Consider the following 16,235-nt stretch of genomic DNA (forward strand, 5'->3'; position numbering starts at 1 on the left):
CATTTACTTTATTAATTAATTTATTTTGTCTGCATCTTAACGTGGGCAGTATTATTTATAGGGCTTTTAAAAGAAGAATAAGATTTCCACCAACTGACCGGCTTCATTTGAGTTTCTGGACAAGGCACTACATGTTGTGAATCCAATCACTGTGCCCTCTCTGTAACATCAGAGAGGGTTTTAATGGCTCTAATGAGATCAGAAACCACTCATGATAGTTCTTCAAGCAAGCACGTGATTTTCCAGATGTTAATTCCACTGGAAAACTCTTTAGAGTTCATGATAAAAATATCTGAATGACAGCTTTTATTAATAGAAAAATATATATTTACAATCAATACTGCTATCTTAGATTTGCAGCTCTTCCTATTTCTTGAGCTCAACTGAAAGTGCGACTGCTAAAAAATTCAAGGTCTGTGCACGTATCCATGTGAGTTCAAACATGCACAGCCGGGGGTTTTGTTCCTGCTGTACACAGGATCTCAGCTGCAAACAGAAGGGGATTTTTTCCTTTTGCTTCGCAATTATGCTGTAGCATTCTTAGGATCTGTTTACAATCAATTTAATGCATACATTCTCGGATATTTACGTGGCAATATCTGTTGCCAGGATGAAGGACGATCACAAACATTACCATCACCAGCATCAGAGTTATGGGCACACCTGCAAAGTCAGCCTCAAGCTCCCCGAAGGAATACCTCAGGCCAGGATGTGTTTGACTTCTCTAAAGAAAAACACACACAACATTACAAATTGCTAAAGTTTACCCAGTGCTGCACAAGAAGGGATGGGTAGTGAACATCTATCCATGCTTGCTTATACTGCAGAGTTAAAATGAGTATTGGTTCATCATAAAAAATACAAACAGAAATTAGATAGCTAGAGATACAAAGGCTTCGGACCCGCTGCATTAAATACATATGGTTGTAAAACGTTCAAAATTCCACTTTGCATGTGTGTGTTGACATGAAAGTGAATCTGAAAACACGGAAACCCACTGGCTTCAAGGAACAAGCCCCCTGCAATGACAAGTGGTCCAAGAACTGCTCCAACAGCCTACATGAGTTGGGTGAGAAGTTATGTGCACGCAGGCACTATGACACAAACACAAACCAGACCACAGAGAACACGAAGCCCTACTCTCAGCTCAGCACTGCGACTAACAGCTAGCAGATAGGATGCATGTGGCTTGTCATGCTCGGTGTATGCAAGCTGCGAGGGCGCTGCCCTCCTGTCTCCAGGTAAAGCAGGGCTGCACCCAACGTGTGTGTGATTCTTTGTAAAGGTTCTTCTACAAGCTGCTCGGCAGTAGTATAGAAACTTTCTTTCCTGATGCAGCGAAGCATCTCAACTACATACATTGCACTTGGGCTTTTAAAGCACAGTCTTTTTTTTCCCCCGTCAATGCTGCCATCCTTGCCTTCTTGCCAAGAAAAGAAAGAAAAAATCTCACGTGAAAATATATTACCCTTATCCTTGCCTGATCCTTCACTGATACAGGTGAATCAAACACAAGAATAATAATCAGAAGTTTCAAAAAGTCTTGAGAAAGGTCACAGAGACTGTCTACATACTACAGCACAATCTACGTAGGCTTACACAGTACTCAGCTTAGCTCTGAGAGATGCCAGAGAAGAATAACACAGAAATTTCAACCCCTCCAAATGAATGGTGTGGATCCAGAGCTAGTTTTGCTGACCTTAAGCCTGCAGGACTGTTTGTTCTGTTTCCATGCATCTGGTCCAAGCATGCATATGCTGTATAAAGTGGCTATTTGTTTCAAGGCTGAAGTGAATTGATTCCTCACAGTTTTAACAATTAGAATGAAACATCCATCCATAAAAGGAACACATGGATAGCTGCATTTATGTGCCAGGAAAGTAAAGGAAGGGGCTGCAGATCTAGCATCCGGTAAAGGCTGGTGTGTAAAGTGAACATTGTAACATACAGCTTTAAAAAATACATACAAGAATTGCACATAGATCCATAGAAGAGAAGCACAGGCTCATAACTAGGGCTGTCTGCTTTCCATCACCTGGGTTAGAATATTCAGCATCACTTGTTCCTCTACATCCGAATGAGTTCTTCAGAGCGACTCAGAGAGCAATTCAGAGCCTAGCAATACTGAGCAAACACACCATCTGTTCAACTGCAGAGGTTCTGGAGGAAACAGCCACTGGGTCAGGGAAGGAAGTCAGCAGATGTCTCTAAAAATGCAAAGCTCCTTCAGGTTGAATTTTTTCAAATTTTGCTTCTTATTCTCAGTAATTCCTGCTCTCGTCCCAAACCCCGTCTGCAATCTTTGATCTTTGAGCTATTCTGACAACGTGCCATTTTCAGGGTGTTGTCTACAGCAACATGAGCATGCACTGGTTACAGCAGACAAGAGAAGTGCAGCCAAACACCGCTGCGGGAAAAACGGATCACGATGCTGTTAGTTGTGGCTGCCAAACTTAACAGCTCCCTTGATAATTAAACAACACTGTTTTTGCCCCTTGTTTTTACCCTTCAGAGAACTGTGTCTGCAGTAAAAGTGTCTCCATTTGGCCTGTTAGCTACACGCAGACGAGCTCCAAACACTCCTATCTCCTGCCAACATGCCAGCAGAGCCAATTTCAGTCCCACTTTGCAATATGGCACAAGTGACAAGAGCAAACCAAAATAAAACAGAAGAGGTGGCTGTTATTTTCGACCCCAATTCATAGCAGTGATTGTCAGAGAAGATTATACATGGCCTGTCCGTTTCAAGTCAGGCTTTAGTGCCTTTTATGATGGAAAGGGAATTTCAATTGCCCACCATGTGTTGTATTTTTATGGTATAAATGTGGTTATAGCTACAGTACATCAGCTGTCCAGACTGGTGAGCGTCAAGTAGGGGAAACAGGATAGACTAAGTGTGCATATTCTGCTTTTTAATGCAGAGGTCTTAAGCCAAGGATAACAGTCCAATTAAGGCAACATTGCTGAAATCAAGGATGAGATTAGAAAGGATGTGGGTAGGCAGTGTGACAGACGGAGAGGAGGGAAGAGAACAAAGCACAGATGCTTATTGCCTGCTGACATGGGTGCAATCAGCAGTACAACCACATCTGCAAGGAAAAAAGAAGACATAAAATGTAAGAGAGAGAGGAGAATCCACTTGGTTGAGCCCAAAGGAAAGAAGAGTCCAGCCCAGCTGTGGGGGACCAAGAAATTTCGCATGGGATGTGGAATGAAAGCAGTGGGGCAACGTGGGTCATCCATCTCCCATTTACAACTAATTCATCTCTGCTATTCACTACCAATGCTACATACAGAATTGGCAGAAACTACCCAGAAGAGGAGGGCAATTTGTTTACTGTAGTTATAGAAATAGTGGTATCGAAGTTTGCTCTCCTTTTCATCCAGATATTTATCTAGCTACAAAGTGTCTGATCCAAATGCAGTCATATGTATAAAACGAATCCCTAAGAGGCCTGGCAAAAAAGCAAAGTTCTGTCATACTGGGTACAGGAGGCAATCTCTCCAATTAGAACCTATTTGCTCAGAGTTGCTGGCTTTGACATCTAGGCCTTTTTTTTAAACACTTGTTCAAAGTGTGAGCCCTAGGGCAGGCTGGAGCGAGGGCTGGGCTGGAGGTGCTTCGTAAAAAGCAACAGGTCTTATAAACTAGTGCCGCTGCATGATTCTCACAATGCGATGAAGGGAGTCTACAGTCGCAAAAGCCAGATATTGACAACACAGCCAGTCTTCCAGAATCACTCCGCAGTCCCTGTCAAAGGACTTCTCTGCAAACTTTATCATCAGCAGCGTCCTTTTGATGTCCAGCCAGTTCTGAAGTACAGCATCTTTCCGGGCTGGGTTGGAAGATGTTCTTAGAGCGTGGAACAAGTCCTCACGTGGACCCCAGAGCAAACACTGAAGGATTCCCTTGGCTTCTGATATCAGGATCCTCTCAGAGGGGTTGGGATTCAGCAAGCAGCTGGCAAGTTGTTGAAGCCCTTGAGAGTAGAGGGAGCGGCAAGGGATCTTGGGGAGATCAGCATGAGTGTATTCCTTCTCCTTCAGCTCTGGATTCTCATCAAAGGGATTGGGTAAGTGCAGCATTTCGTAGATAAGGATGCCAGTCTGAAATTCATCGCACTTTTTGTACTGCGTCGCAGTGATGATTTCTGGAGCCAGGCGGGACTGATCCCGTAGGACCTCAGGATCTACCATATGACTCTTCTGCTTGGCCTGTGAGAAATTGCTCACTATTAACCTGGCTGGGCACGCAGTGTTGGGACTGGGCTCCACGGACTCAGAGCTCAGAGGGCTGCCTCCTGGTCTAGAATGAACCAGCAGCAGGTTCTCTAGCCGCAGATCACAGTGGGTGATGTGATAGGGTTTCAGGTGCTCCAGGCCCAAACACAGCTGTAAAAGGAGAAGACAGACCTGCCTCTCATATAAATCCGGGCTTTTGGCATGGCGAGGAGCAGACTCTCGCACAAAATCCGCCACTGTTAAGTACGGCACCTCTCGTGTGATGACCACAACACGGCTGCGTGGCTTGCTGATGGTCCCCTGGTTACCTGAGCTGTCCTTCTGCGAAGCCTCCGTGTTGGAAGGAGCACCTCCGTTCTTGTGCTCAGGTTCTTGCTCTTCTTCTTGCTCTTCTTCCACCTCCGGTGCATCGGTATCTTCCCATGGAAGGAGGCGAACTGGCACTTCAGCAAGGAAATGGCCACAGTCCTGCTGGATGTTGAAGTTGATCGCCAGGCTCTGCCGGATAGACAGGCTGTGATAATACTGCTGGGACTCCTTAGCTTTGCTCTTACAAATCTGTGGGAAGAAAATAAACACAACAGATATAACGTAATGATTCATTTGTAAATTCTATATCCTTTTTGTAATGCGTCTACAGACTAGCACTATAATAATACCAGGACTGAAACACTTTGTGCTGAACTGACCTTGGCACATGAATGTGTTGCATGGGATTGGATCTGTAGCTGCAGATCAATATGTGCAAGCAGCACCCCGTGCATGCAATACTGCCTGAAAAATACAATTCAGGCATGTTGTGCTTCCAGTCAGAATAGCAGCTGATACACGGTAACTTTGCAGTGAAACCTACAATGCAGTCAGTTGTTTATCCATACAATTTTATTTCCTGTTTTTCCCTCAGGTTTGTATGAAGCTTGAGCAACAACAACAAAATAATAGCAATATTTATAAATAAATATGCACAGAATATCTGAACATCAGACGATTGCATGACTCAGAGCGGCATAACAAGTTACCACCTATCAGCTGAGCTAAATAACTGGATGCATGCTGCTTGCCCACTGTAATTGGAAACTGAAATCCTACACACTAACACATCATTTCTTCAGTCAGGTGTGTGTGGGGGGATGGAGAGATTTGCTCTGGCTCAGCAAACTCATTAGAGAATGGTACCTTAACTGCTTTCAATCATTTGTCAGCATCCTAAGCACACACTGACATTTTGCTCTATTAAGCCATATCTCATTGCTGCCCAGAAAGATCTTGATATGTACACGATCACCATAATTATTCTTATTAATTGCGTGCACTGTCATAACAACTTGAAGCTCCAATCTCCTTATGACAGCCACTGGACCACCTCTGTTGGGGGCTCTGTTCTAAGGCATTTACTCATCAAAACTGCAGTCCCACAGAGACTCATCTGTGTTGACTGCTGCATGTTAACCACACTTCTGCTAACTTCACCGAGACCGTTCAGAGCCTGTAAGTGCATGTTTTAACCTTTCCAAGGTTAGAGCTGTATGTTGCCAGCTGGATCATCCCTATGAAATGCCTTCCCAGCCTACTTACGGCACCCGAGAAGGGAGGTGTCCTCTATCTCCTCTCATTTTTTTCCCCTGCTTTTCAGTTCTATTTTACTTTCAATCAATCTGATTCTCCTATCCTCACTGATACTAAAAATGATTGATTTCCACCGTTTAACACTGCACTTTCACACTCAGGAAAATGTAACTGTTCTGCATTTGGAAAACAGCCAGCCCTCGTTACTCTTAGCATTATTCCTAACCCTGTGCTTCTTGTTGCTCTTTTCTGGGTTCTCTTTCATTTAAGACTTCTCCAGCACCAAGGAGAACAGAACCTTATATATAATAATCACTGTTATCCCTCCCAGGGTGAAAAACTCACTGATTCCACTGTTACTGTTGTGCAAAAATCCTTCACATCACTGTCAATTATACAGTCAGAATCCACAGCTCAGCCAAATGTCCCCCAGCACCAGCTCTTAAATAAGAGATTTTGTTTCAGACTCCATCAAAAATGGAGATGCTAATTCCATTCCTACTGCAGGGACTTTTAGAGGTCATCTTTGTATCAACAGAACAGCAATTAGAAGACCAAATGGTATCTTGATTAAAATCAATACTGAAGTGACTGCTTTTATGAAAACAGTTTTCCCATCCTTATCCTGTTGTTAAAGAAGATAATAAAAACAAACTGTAATCACACAAATGCCCAACAACGACAGCTTTTGGACACTTCTCTCATTTCCCTTGTTTAATACATGCAAGTATATGGGCACATGAACAAGCACACCGTATCTACTGAAACAAGAAAGCTGAAATCTGATTAGAGATGTATTTCCTGCCTCTTGCTTTTTGTTTACAAACAATACGATGTGAGAAGTGGAAAAGGCAGCTGCTTTATTTAAGGCTGATTAAATTGGTGACTCCACAAACACTGAAGTTTGTACGCTAAATGTTCTGTAATTGACAAACAGGAATGGAAAGCTAAACTGCCTGGAAACAGCAGCTACAGACTGCAGTATGAATCAGACACCTGTCTGAATTCATAAAACAGTGAATGAAAGAAGGACCAGCAGCAATGTGATGAGTTTTAAGTGTCTGATTACTCTTCATTCTCCTGCTGAAATACAGATGCAGTCCAGGTAAGCACTGGGCCTTCAGACTGCAGAATTCAGATTCTCACTGTATTAATACCTTACTAGAATGGGGGAAATGTGCTGCAAGCAGTGGAGACACACAATTATTTTCCTACTGATCGGTTCTAAGCTGATAGAATGAAATTTCGTTTACTGACTTTCACTAGATCAAATGGAATCAGAAAAAATAAGGGCTGAGAAACTTTCTGTGCTACTTTGTTATTTTCTGTGTTGCACTCCATACTCTGAACTTTATCTTCTGAATTTGAAACAGAGCAGCAAATGCTGGCCTTTAATACCATTAATGTTTAATAACACAAGCCTTTGCATTTTGTATTGGAACAACCCCACCATCATCTACAACTATAATCTGAATGACTGAGATTTAAAATTTGCAAAGTAAATTAAGCAAAGTAAGTTAGGTAAGCAAAGTCTATATTTACCTTTGAAAACATTGAGGGGCCAGGTTGCGAAATCTGATGGACTCATTAACAAGTATTAACAACTCATTAACAAGACTGTGATGAATTGCAAAAGAAGCTGATACAGAGCTTTTCTGTTGGGGATGGTTAATGCTATCTCAAAAGTGTGAGTTAATATCCAACCCAGTTTTCTTTGTGTGATTTGTCTGTTCCAGTCACCTATTGTTAAAAAAATGTATGCAGAAATCCTGTTGCTTTTTCTAAGCTATGAAGAAAGAGGCTGACCTGAGCTTGACAAGCCTTCTTTCTAATGCTGATAACGGGCTGGTTGTTCAAAAGGTGAAGCAATGTCAGTAAAAAGCCCTTCCTTGTGATGCAAGAAGGCAGTGAGATGAAAGAAGAGAGATATGAGTATGAAGGAATGGGAATTTTCCACCTCCCTTTTCGCTGGTACCACGGAATCACAGAATGGCTTCGGTTGGAAGGGACCTCAAGGATCTTCAAGTTCCGATCCTCCCTGCTGCATCCTGGGCTACCAACAGCTAGATCAAGCATTAGATCAGGTTGCCCAGAGGGCCCCATCCAACCTGGCCTTGAACATCTCCAGGCATGGGTCATGCACAGCCCCTCTGGGCAGCCTGGTCCTGCACCTCACCACTCTCTCAGTGAAAACCTCACCCTGACATCTAATCTAAATCTTCCCAACTGGACATCGAGCCATTGACCACAACCCTCTGGCTGCGACCTTCCAACCAACTTCTTATCCACTGAATGATCTTCCCTTCAAATCCACCTTCCCCCAGTTCAGAGATAAGGATGTGGTGGGAAACCATGACAAAGGCCTTGCAGAAGTCCACACCAGTTGCTTTCCCTTTGTCCTCCGATGGTGTCACTCCTTCACAGAAGGCCATCAGATTGGTCAGGCACGATCTGTCCTGGGTAAAGCCGTGCTGGCGTCTCAGATCACCTGCTCATCCCTCACGTGCCTTGATATGTCTTCCAGGTGAATCTGTTCCACCATCTTCCCAAGTACAGACGTGAGGCTCACCAGTCTGTAGTTGCCCAGCTCCTCATCTCTCCCTTTCTTATAAATGGCAGTGATGGTTCCCCTTTTTCAGTCATGGGGGATTTCACCTGACAGCTTCAGCTTTTCAAATATGATGGAAAGCAGCTCAGTAACCACATAAGCCAGCTCCCTTAGGAGCCAGGGATGTATGTGGTCTGGCCCTACACACTTGTCTCACAAGGTGATCTCAGACTTGGTATGTGTTGGTCTTCTCTTCAGTATATCCACAGCAACCAAACTTTGGTCATGTTTATTTGGACAGGACAAAATTCTCTATATCCTGCCAGTTCAATATTCTTCTTGTTTTTGTTTTTTCTCCTTCACAAAGAAGCAATATTTTAATGTTTCAGAGTTTTTAAAACTTGTTCTGCATTAGCTTTTATTTTTCCATTACGGATCCTGTAGCCTACTGCGCCATAGGCTGGCTTCCATTTCACCAGCAGGGAATCTCATTTCCACTCTGTCCTGTGCATTTTACAGGGCATCGGTGAATTTAAAGTAAGATGAATATTGTGGGAAATGAATTTACAAGTGCTGAAAATGAGAAACACAGAAGATCACAAAGGCTGCACCATCTGTGCTGCTCTGTTGTATTACACACAGGGACAACTGCAAATGAAATTCTGTGTAGAATGAAAGCTCGCTAATCCCAAATTGATAGCTTGTTCTTGGCACAGTGTTTTCTTTCCGAGGAGGCCAGTTTGATCTCTGATTGACCTCATTTTCTTGATCTGGCTTCGAAACAGAGCTTTGACTTTTTAATGATGTGCCAGAACGCAGAATTCTGCACTATTAGAACTGATCTTGGAAGGGGCTGAAGTTTAATGTGGGTGGCTTTATTTTGATCTGCAGCATGACGTTCTGGGGTGACATTTGAGAAAAGTTCTGCAGGCTCCGCTAGGAAACGCCTCGACAAAAAACCCACCAAATCTCAGCACACCAAGTGACAAACTAAATATAACTGGAATATAATTGCCAGTGCAACTAGGAAGCTGTCAGCCAATACTATTTATTTCTGCACTGCTCCACTTTATACACAGAACGAGAACCTTAGCAGAAATGTTTCACTCACAGAGAAATTCTGCCACCCTGAAGCAATCAGAACAATATCTATTTAATTGCTTGTTTGGAGCTGTTTGTACCTTTGCAAGTCCTGTTATCCTACCTGACCCGCACTGCAGCACATGCCTATGGCCAGACCACGTGTGGTGAAGGCCATAACCTCAGCTCTTTGATTTCCTTACATTTGCATGGACTCTGAACCATAATTACTATGTGTGCCTATTATATTGCACTATCATTTCCTTGAGAGTTTGATATCGAAAGTAGAAGTTGTTTCCTTCCACTGCACTGGCACAGTAATTCACGTTGTCTAACCATTATTCATTCTGCGTAATTGCATTATTACTGGCTTTTTAAGGTCCCTGGGATATTGCTGCCATATTAAGCCTGTTTAGGGATTGTAAGAAGTGGACTTGTCCAGTGCACTTTGTAGAGAAAACTGGTTCTCAATCCTGTCTTTATTTCTGTTTTGGGGCAAGAGAGTTAAAATAACAGAAACATGCATTTATTTGAGGCAGATGATGACATCATTTGACTCATACAAAAAATACTCATGATAGTAAATCTGGCACATCTGTTGAAACTAAATTCAAACAATCCCTGTGATACAGGAGCAACCTGTTAGGAGATTTTATAAAAAAATCAAAGCTGAACTCAGCAACAAATGTTAAAACAATGTTGAAATGTACTGAAGCTCATCGTAAGGGGAGAAATCCACTAGCTGTAGTTTAAAGTTGGCAATGCAATTCAGGGTATTAGCATAGAGAATGCAATAATAAAAACAACTACCAAAGAAGTGTAGAACTAAAGAGAGCCCGATCTGAAAGAGAAGATGAAAATACAACAGTAATCCTGTCTGTGGGCCTTGCTTGGCTTATGGAGAAATCAGAGGGTGTCTGTAGTGAGACTATCTTCCAATACCACATCAACTGCAGGGCAGGGCATTTCCCAGAATAACTTCTCATCTTCACATGACAGCAAATGGCTCACTGTGACCTCCAGCTGAATGATGCCGTGATGGATACGTCACTCATGCTTGTCACATCGAGGATGCTATGACACAATTTTGTAGTCCAAGAACTACAAAACGTGTGGAAAAAATATAGCACTTATAATATATAGTATTTGAGCGCATGACATTGCCATGCTCTGGTCTTACTGGCTTTGTACAAGGTGCCTGTCCTCTGCCTAAACGTTTAAAGTAAAAGCACAGGTCCTGCCTGTCAGGCTGTACTTTCAAGGCACACACACACCATGCGAAGAGGAATCGTAGTGGAGATAACCCAAATCTGCCCATGTAGAAAATTACAACTTTGGGTCCCAGAAGCAATGTTGTTTGTATCACTGTGCTGAAAGCAGACTGACAAGAACGTGAGTAACACCAAACTCGATTCTGCAACCAGACCAGATTGGCAGATAAATTCACCATCTTATTCATGATCTTTTCTCGGCTGCTTTGCACCACTGGGCATGGCATCACACAGCATCCATATCTAACTTCAAATCTTTCCCAGAAGAGAGCCTTGGTTACTAAAGAAATGCAAACGACTGCCCACAAATTTGCTTTGAAAAAATGCCCTTTCAGATGAAGGTGTCAACTGCAACAACCTTACCTTTCTGTTATTCACTTATCTTTCCTGTAAGCAGTCATGCAGGAGCGAAAGCAATGTTTTGCTCCTTTAAAACAGCACCTTTCCCAGAATGTCAATGTGCTCTATGATGAATAATGACTTATGTCTCACACCTGTGCTGGGTAATAACTGCTTTATCTCAGTTTCAACGAGGAGGAGGCAGGAGTTCAGTGATTTGCTCAAGGACATACAGGAAGTCTGACAGACCCATGACTCTCAGCTGTCTTTCTCACTGTCCTCCTACCCCATAAACACTGAGAACGGGAGAGAGGCAGAGCTCAGAAAAAATAACCAATATAAAACCTATGAAGTATCAACACCTAGCGAGACAGCTGCCAACTATTCATTAATACAGAGCAGTAAGTCCAGTAAATCTCACTTCTTTTATGGACTTGCTGAACAACCACCTCATCATAAATCAATTGTTTCTTTAGCAAAAGGCAACAAAGTCGAAACGGACAAGCTCAGCTTTCTTATCATTTTCATGCTATAGTTCATAGGGCAACACTGATGGCCAGACAGATTTTGAAAGGCTAGTCATGACATGGTGACAATTTAAGAACCAGTATGGCAACAGAAAAACATACAGCTCTGGAGTTTACATTTAAAACTACACGGCTCTAAAAGTGGAAAAATTTTAAGTCTTCCATAACTAAGAGTGCTGATTTATTATCGTCTGATTTAGTACTTCAACACAGGTTAATCTGCGTGCAGGTGAATTTTTAGTACTACAAGTTCCCAGAAAAGTGCTGACCAGTCTTAAAATAATACAGCTTTCTCTTCAATATTTCACTGAACAACGATCATGCCAAAGACTGAATTGCACTGATCTTCTTTTAATAATTTTGGAGTTGCAATAAAAAGAGACGAAACTTCAACAGCAGGTACGAATTCCAGACACGGCTCTTGACAGAAGGAAAAGCCTTTGTCCCTTTGTCTTGGGATTCTTATTTTTCATGCACCACTACAAGTAATACTGTAAGACCAACCACACCTGGGGGCAGTGCAATTATGGCTACTGTTGCTACAATCTGTCGCTGATGTCTAAGGTCACCACTATTCAAAACCCCTCTTACCTTGACTGCATAATTGTTGAGAGGATCTTTTGCATAAGAAGCCGGGTAGTAAACTGCATCACCTGCCTCACAACACGGCTTGTCACTGGTGAGCCTGAAATCCGACCAGCTGTCTACTCCAAATCGCAACTGGTCTTTTTGTCCGGCCATGAACAAGTCTTCACATTTAAGTGCCAGCTTCTTCAGCGAATCGGTGTGAAGGTTGCGGATTTTACCTACCACTTCTTCTCGATTTTCAATTCCTCGATAAAGTGCTTGCCTCTGTGGCTTCTGGACACCTCTGCTCTGCTTAGACTGCGAGACACGTCTCCCCGTCAGAGACTCCATGCTATTGGAACAGCGGTCCTTAATACTGATAGTGGTTAGGCTGGAAACACTGTTAGTTGCTGAGGTGGTTGTCCTTAACTTTTCTGTAGGCCTGTCCAAGGAATCTCCCGACTCGTTGTCCAGTGCCTTGAGCTCCAAGCTGACCGAGGAGCAGGCACTGCTCGCTTCCCAGTTGGTGTCAATGTCATAGGTGGGATTGGCCACAATGCACAGATTGTTCTCAAGAGCTTGCTTCTGGAGATCTCTGGGACTGGGCTCTGTGTTAGCTCTCAAAATTGTCTTTTTCGGCAGTGGAGGCGGTGTTGGCTGTAAGTTGTTCAATGTCTCCTGCTCTACTATTCCTCCAAAGGCAATGGCATCGTCCAAAGCTCCCTTCGGCTGCCTCGGCTGTTTCGGAGGTATCATGGCTGCTCTGGACTGTCCTGTGGGGTAAGAAAACAACAGTAACTCAAGATTAAAGTACTTTGCATCTGCTGCTCATATTTGCACTTTGAAAACAAATTTAAGAAGGGAAAAGAAAGAAGCTGACTAGAACCCCCTCCTCCCATTTGGAGAATAGCTGAATACATACCTGAAATGATGAACTAATGAGAAAGCAAAATGACTAAGTCAGCACCGTGCATCTATTATCACACAGAGCCAGTCTTTATTTGACCTTGGTAGGGGTATTAAGATCAGTTCCAGTGCTGACAGCGCTTGCGTTTTATATCACATAGCACTAATTACAAAATGTGCAAGCAAAACCCAAAAATGAGTTTTGGCACTCCGGTCAATTTCAGTTTCAGTAATTATGCTCAGCCTCCCTTGGTTCCGTCTGCAGCCAAACATCTGTAATGGGATCCTTTACTTCCTATTCCGATGGACTGAAGCGATGGGTGGGTGCTGCTAAGTGGCTTTGTGTACTATTTTCTGTGAAGGTACATCTCTCTAGAAAGTGAAGTCATCTTTTTATATATCCTCATAACAGTTTCTAAGGAATTCGATCGCTTTGATTTGAAATGTGCTAAAGGGGCTGAAAGCATTGTTTCACAAGGTAGAACGGAACAATTCCCAGGCAAACACTGTAATTTAACAGCTTCAGCAGATGCGTCAGAAAGGTAAGATTGCTCTAGCAGATGCATTAGTTGAAAACAAGGAAGTTGCACCTACTTTCACAGAGGCTGACAAGCATGCTGCTACTGGCTTCAGAGAGAGTAGGATCATAGTTTGATATTACATACACATCAATATCTTTTACCCACCAATTTTTTACACCCATCTCCACCCATAGCGTTCTCAAAGAGTTCCTTTCCTGACTGGCCACAGGCACCCTTGCTGGCAATACTGAGTTCACAGACACCCTGACAGAGATTCAGTCGAGAGATTCCACACAGCAGGTTTCATGTACAAACGCATGGGATTTCCTCAGAAAGACCAGTTAGCTTTCAAGGTGTGTGCTTCTAGAGAAGATACACTGCTGCTGATGTGTTTTGGATGCATTTTGGAGTGGGTGATTATGTTTAATAACTGCCAGAGTTCTTGGAAATAAAGAATAATTGACACCAATGTAAGAGAAGTAAAAACAAAACCTACCAACCAACCAACAACCCAATAAACAGACCAATAAATGGCCAGCTTGCTGCTGTTTGGGACAATTAAACAGTTGTCACTCAGACCAGAACAAGACTTTTCCCCTCTTCATACTCAACTGTTGTTTTCAGAAGAATTATTCCAGCCATTTTCTCCTGCTGCTATAAGGATCACTGGCAATCACAGTAAGGTGGGGAGCTGATACCGACAGCTGTAGCACAGCAGCCATGAAACACAATTATGCACTGCAGAATTTCAGCTGAGCATCTTTACCAAGAAGGGAACAGCCCATGGAAACATGCCACAGCCGTCTGACTGTCCTGGTAAGATGTGGTACGTGCTGAATCCGTAAAGAGAGAACCATACCCACAAACAGAACAGTCTTGAGCCTTCAATTTCTAACAATCATTCTCTTTTCAGTCATTCCAAGGAGACATCAGAAGCGACAGTCATATCTCTATCTTTTGTTTAAGCTCAAGAATCCCCCAGAAAAGCCAGATGGATTTTGTGATAAGCCTGGATATTCCAATGTTTACAAACTGCATCTTGAACAGGAAATTCTGTTAACTTGGTATTTGCATAGGCTGTGGATCTTTTCAGCCTGACTGTCAGGAAAAATTGCACAGGGCTGCTCCCATGGGTCACCGCTTTTTAGCTCACATATAATAAAAATGCTTAAAGGTTGGAAAGACTGGAGAATCCCTGTGTATGTCTGTCAAACCATCATGAAGGTCACTTAAAAAAAACAAGTAACCCTGGGGATCCTCTGCTGCTCCTTTCTGACCTTTGTTCTGCAGTGAGTGTGCTCTACAGAGCTTCCCTCACTCTCCTCAGCTCCTAACACTGCTGCCAGCTGAGCAGGAATGAAACTGCATCAGATTGCAGGTGTGAGGAGTGCCACGATTCACAGGCAGAAGCAGAGCTGATATCTGCGTGCCAGAATCACACATCCAAACGCACAACATGAGACAAGTTCACTTCTACTTCGGATGCATTTTTCTTGCTGATCCAAACACGTCATCTCATCCAGCAGTTCTTTGCTCTTACAGAATCCCCACCCTCTGTCCTCCTCCCAGCGACATTCTGTATCACAGATCACTTCTCTGTTTTATCACCGTTACCCTCTACCCCACTATGCCAAAATAGACTAATTGGTGGGTTTGGACAAAGGCTATTCTTTCAGGAGGCAGCTTCCTAATTTGCTTTGTCCACGTGACTCCTAAGCTTGCACCAGTGAGAAAACAAATCAGAGTGGCAGCAGCCGAAACCCTCTCCAAGAAAGGTAAGATTTGTAAGTGTTTCTTCCTGACTCTGTATTTCCTGCCTGCTTTAATGGCCCTGTCCTCCAAAAGCCATTCATACAGAGGAGTGCTGCTACTGCAACTACTGACTTTCACTGCTTGCAGCTTTTGTATAGCTTTTGGAGCTGACATAAAAACATAACCAGAGGAGCTTTTATAACCAGAAATAAGCCTTTCAGATGTCTGGTAGGGTAGCAGGATCCAGAGAACTGCAAGAACAAGTCATTATGTAGTTTCTTTTTCAAGTATTCCCAACTCAGGCAAATGAGCTTGTAAAGCTGCCGTGTTTCACTGCAGCTCCTCACCACAAGAACCAGTTTTCCATACCAAAAGCTATCCATGCAGGTTAAGTGCCTGACAAACACTATCTGGCCTGCTTTTATGCTGACTTCTTAATACAGGGCATTACTTTCACGCCCAGATGACCAGGCCTTCCAGCTCAGCCTTTCCCAAGCATGGCATGGATACAGCATGCACATTCTTTACATCATTGCCTGGGAAGAAAAAGTTTGTCTTCAGTTTTGTTCCTGCTTGAAGGCACAAGAACATTCTTTTGCACACAAGTACTGGCAAAGCATTTGCTGTTTTTCTTGCCTACCACTTCGTTCTCCCTTGAACACTCAGCTTCCTCAACTACTGCACAGACTCTCCAACCTTACAACCCTGCAAGATGAAAGGAGGAACAGGCACAATATCAAGCTACCACTTAAAGATCTTTCAAGTGGCTTCTCGATTGTTCAGAGACTGAAAAAAAATTAACTCTATAAAGACAGCAGCTTTATGGAGAGCTTTAAGTAATTCTACAGTACAAAATCTTCCACTGTAGAATCTTACTACACAATTAATGCAAATTCATAAATTACAAATTAAATAT

At 43.0% G+C, this 16,235-nt stretch overlaps 1 protein-coding gene across 2 annotated transcripts in view; it reads right to left on the minus strand.

Moving 5' to 3' along the window:
* Positions 1 to 3,648: 3,648 nt before the first annotated feature.
* The window catches only part of PEAK1 (pseudopodium enriched atypical kinase 1), a gene marked incomplete at both ends in the record, with an annotated part of 28,498 nt that continues 15,911 nt past the window's right edge, over positions 3,649 to 16,235 (minus strand). For both annotated transcript variants that reach the window (XM_079541077.1, XM_079541076.1), the window contains 2 exons: positions 3,649 to 4,800; positions 12,165 to 12,913. In XM_079541077.1, the coding sequence (XP_079397203.1) occupies positions 3,649 to 4,800; positions 12,165 to 12,913 (1,901 nt within the window). The remainder of the gene's footprint in view (positions 4,801 to 12,164; positions 12,914 to 16,235) is intronic.

The sequence above is a fragment of the Tetrao urogallus genome (genome assembly GCF_951394365.1).
Source record: "Tetrao urogallus genome assembly, chromosome: 11".
Taxonomy (NCBI): Eukaryota; Metazoa; Chordata; class Aves; order Galliformes; family Phasianidae; genus Tetrao; species Tetrao urogallus.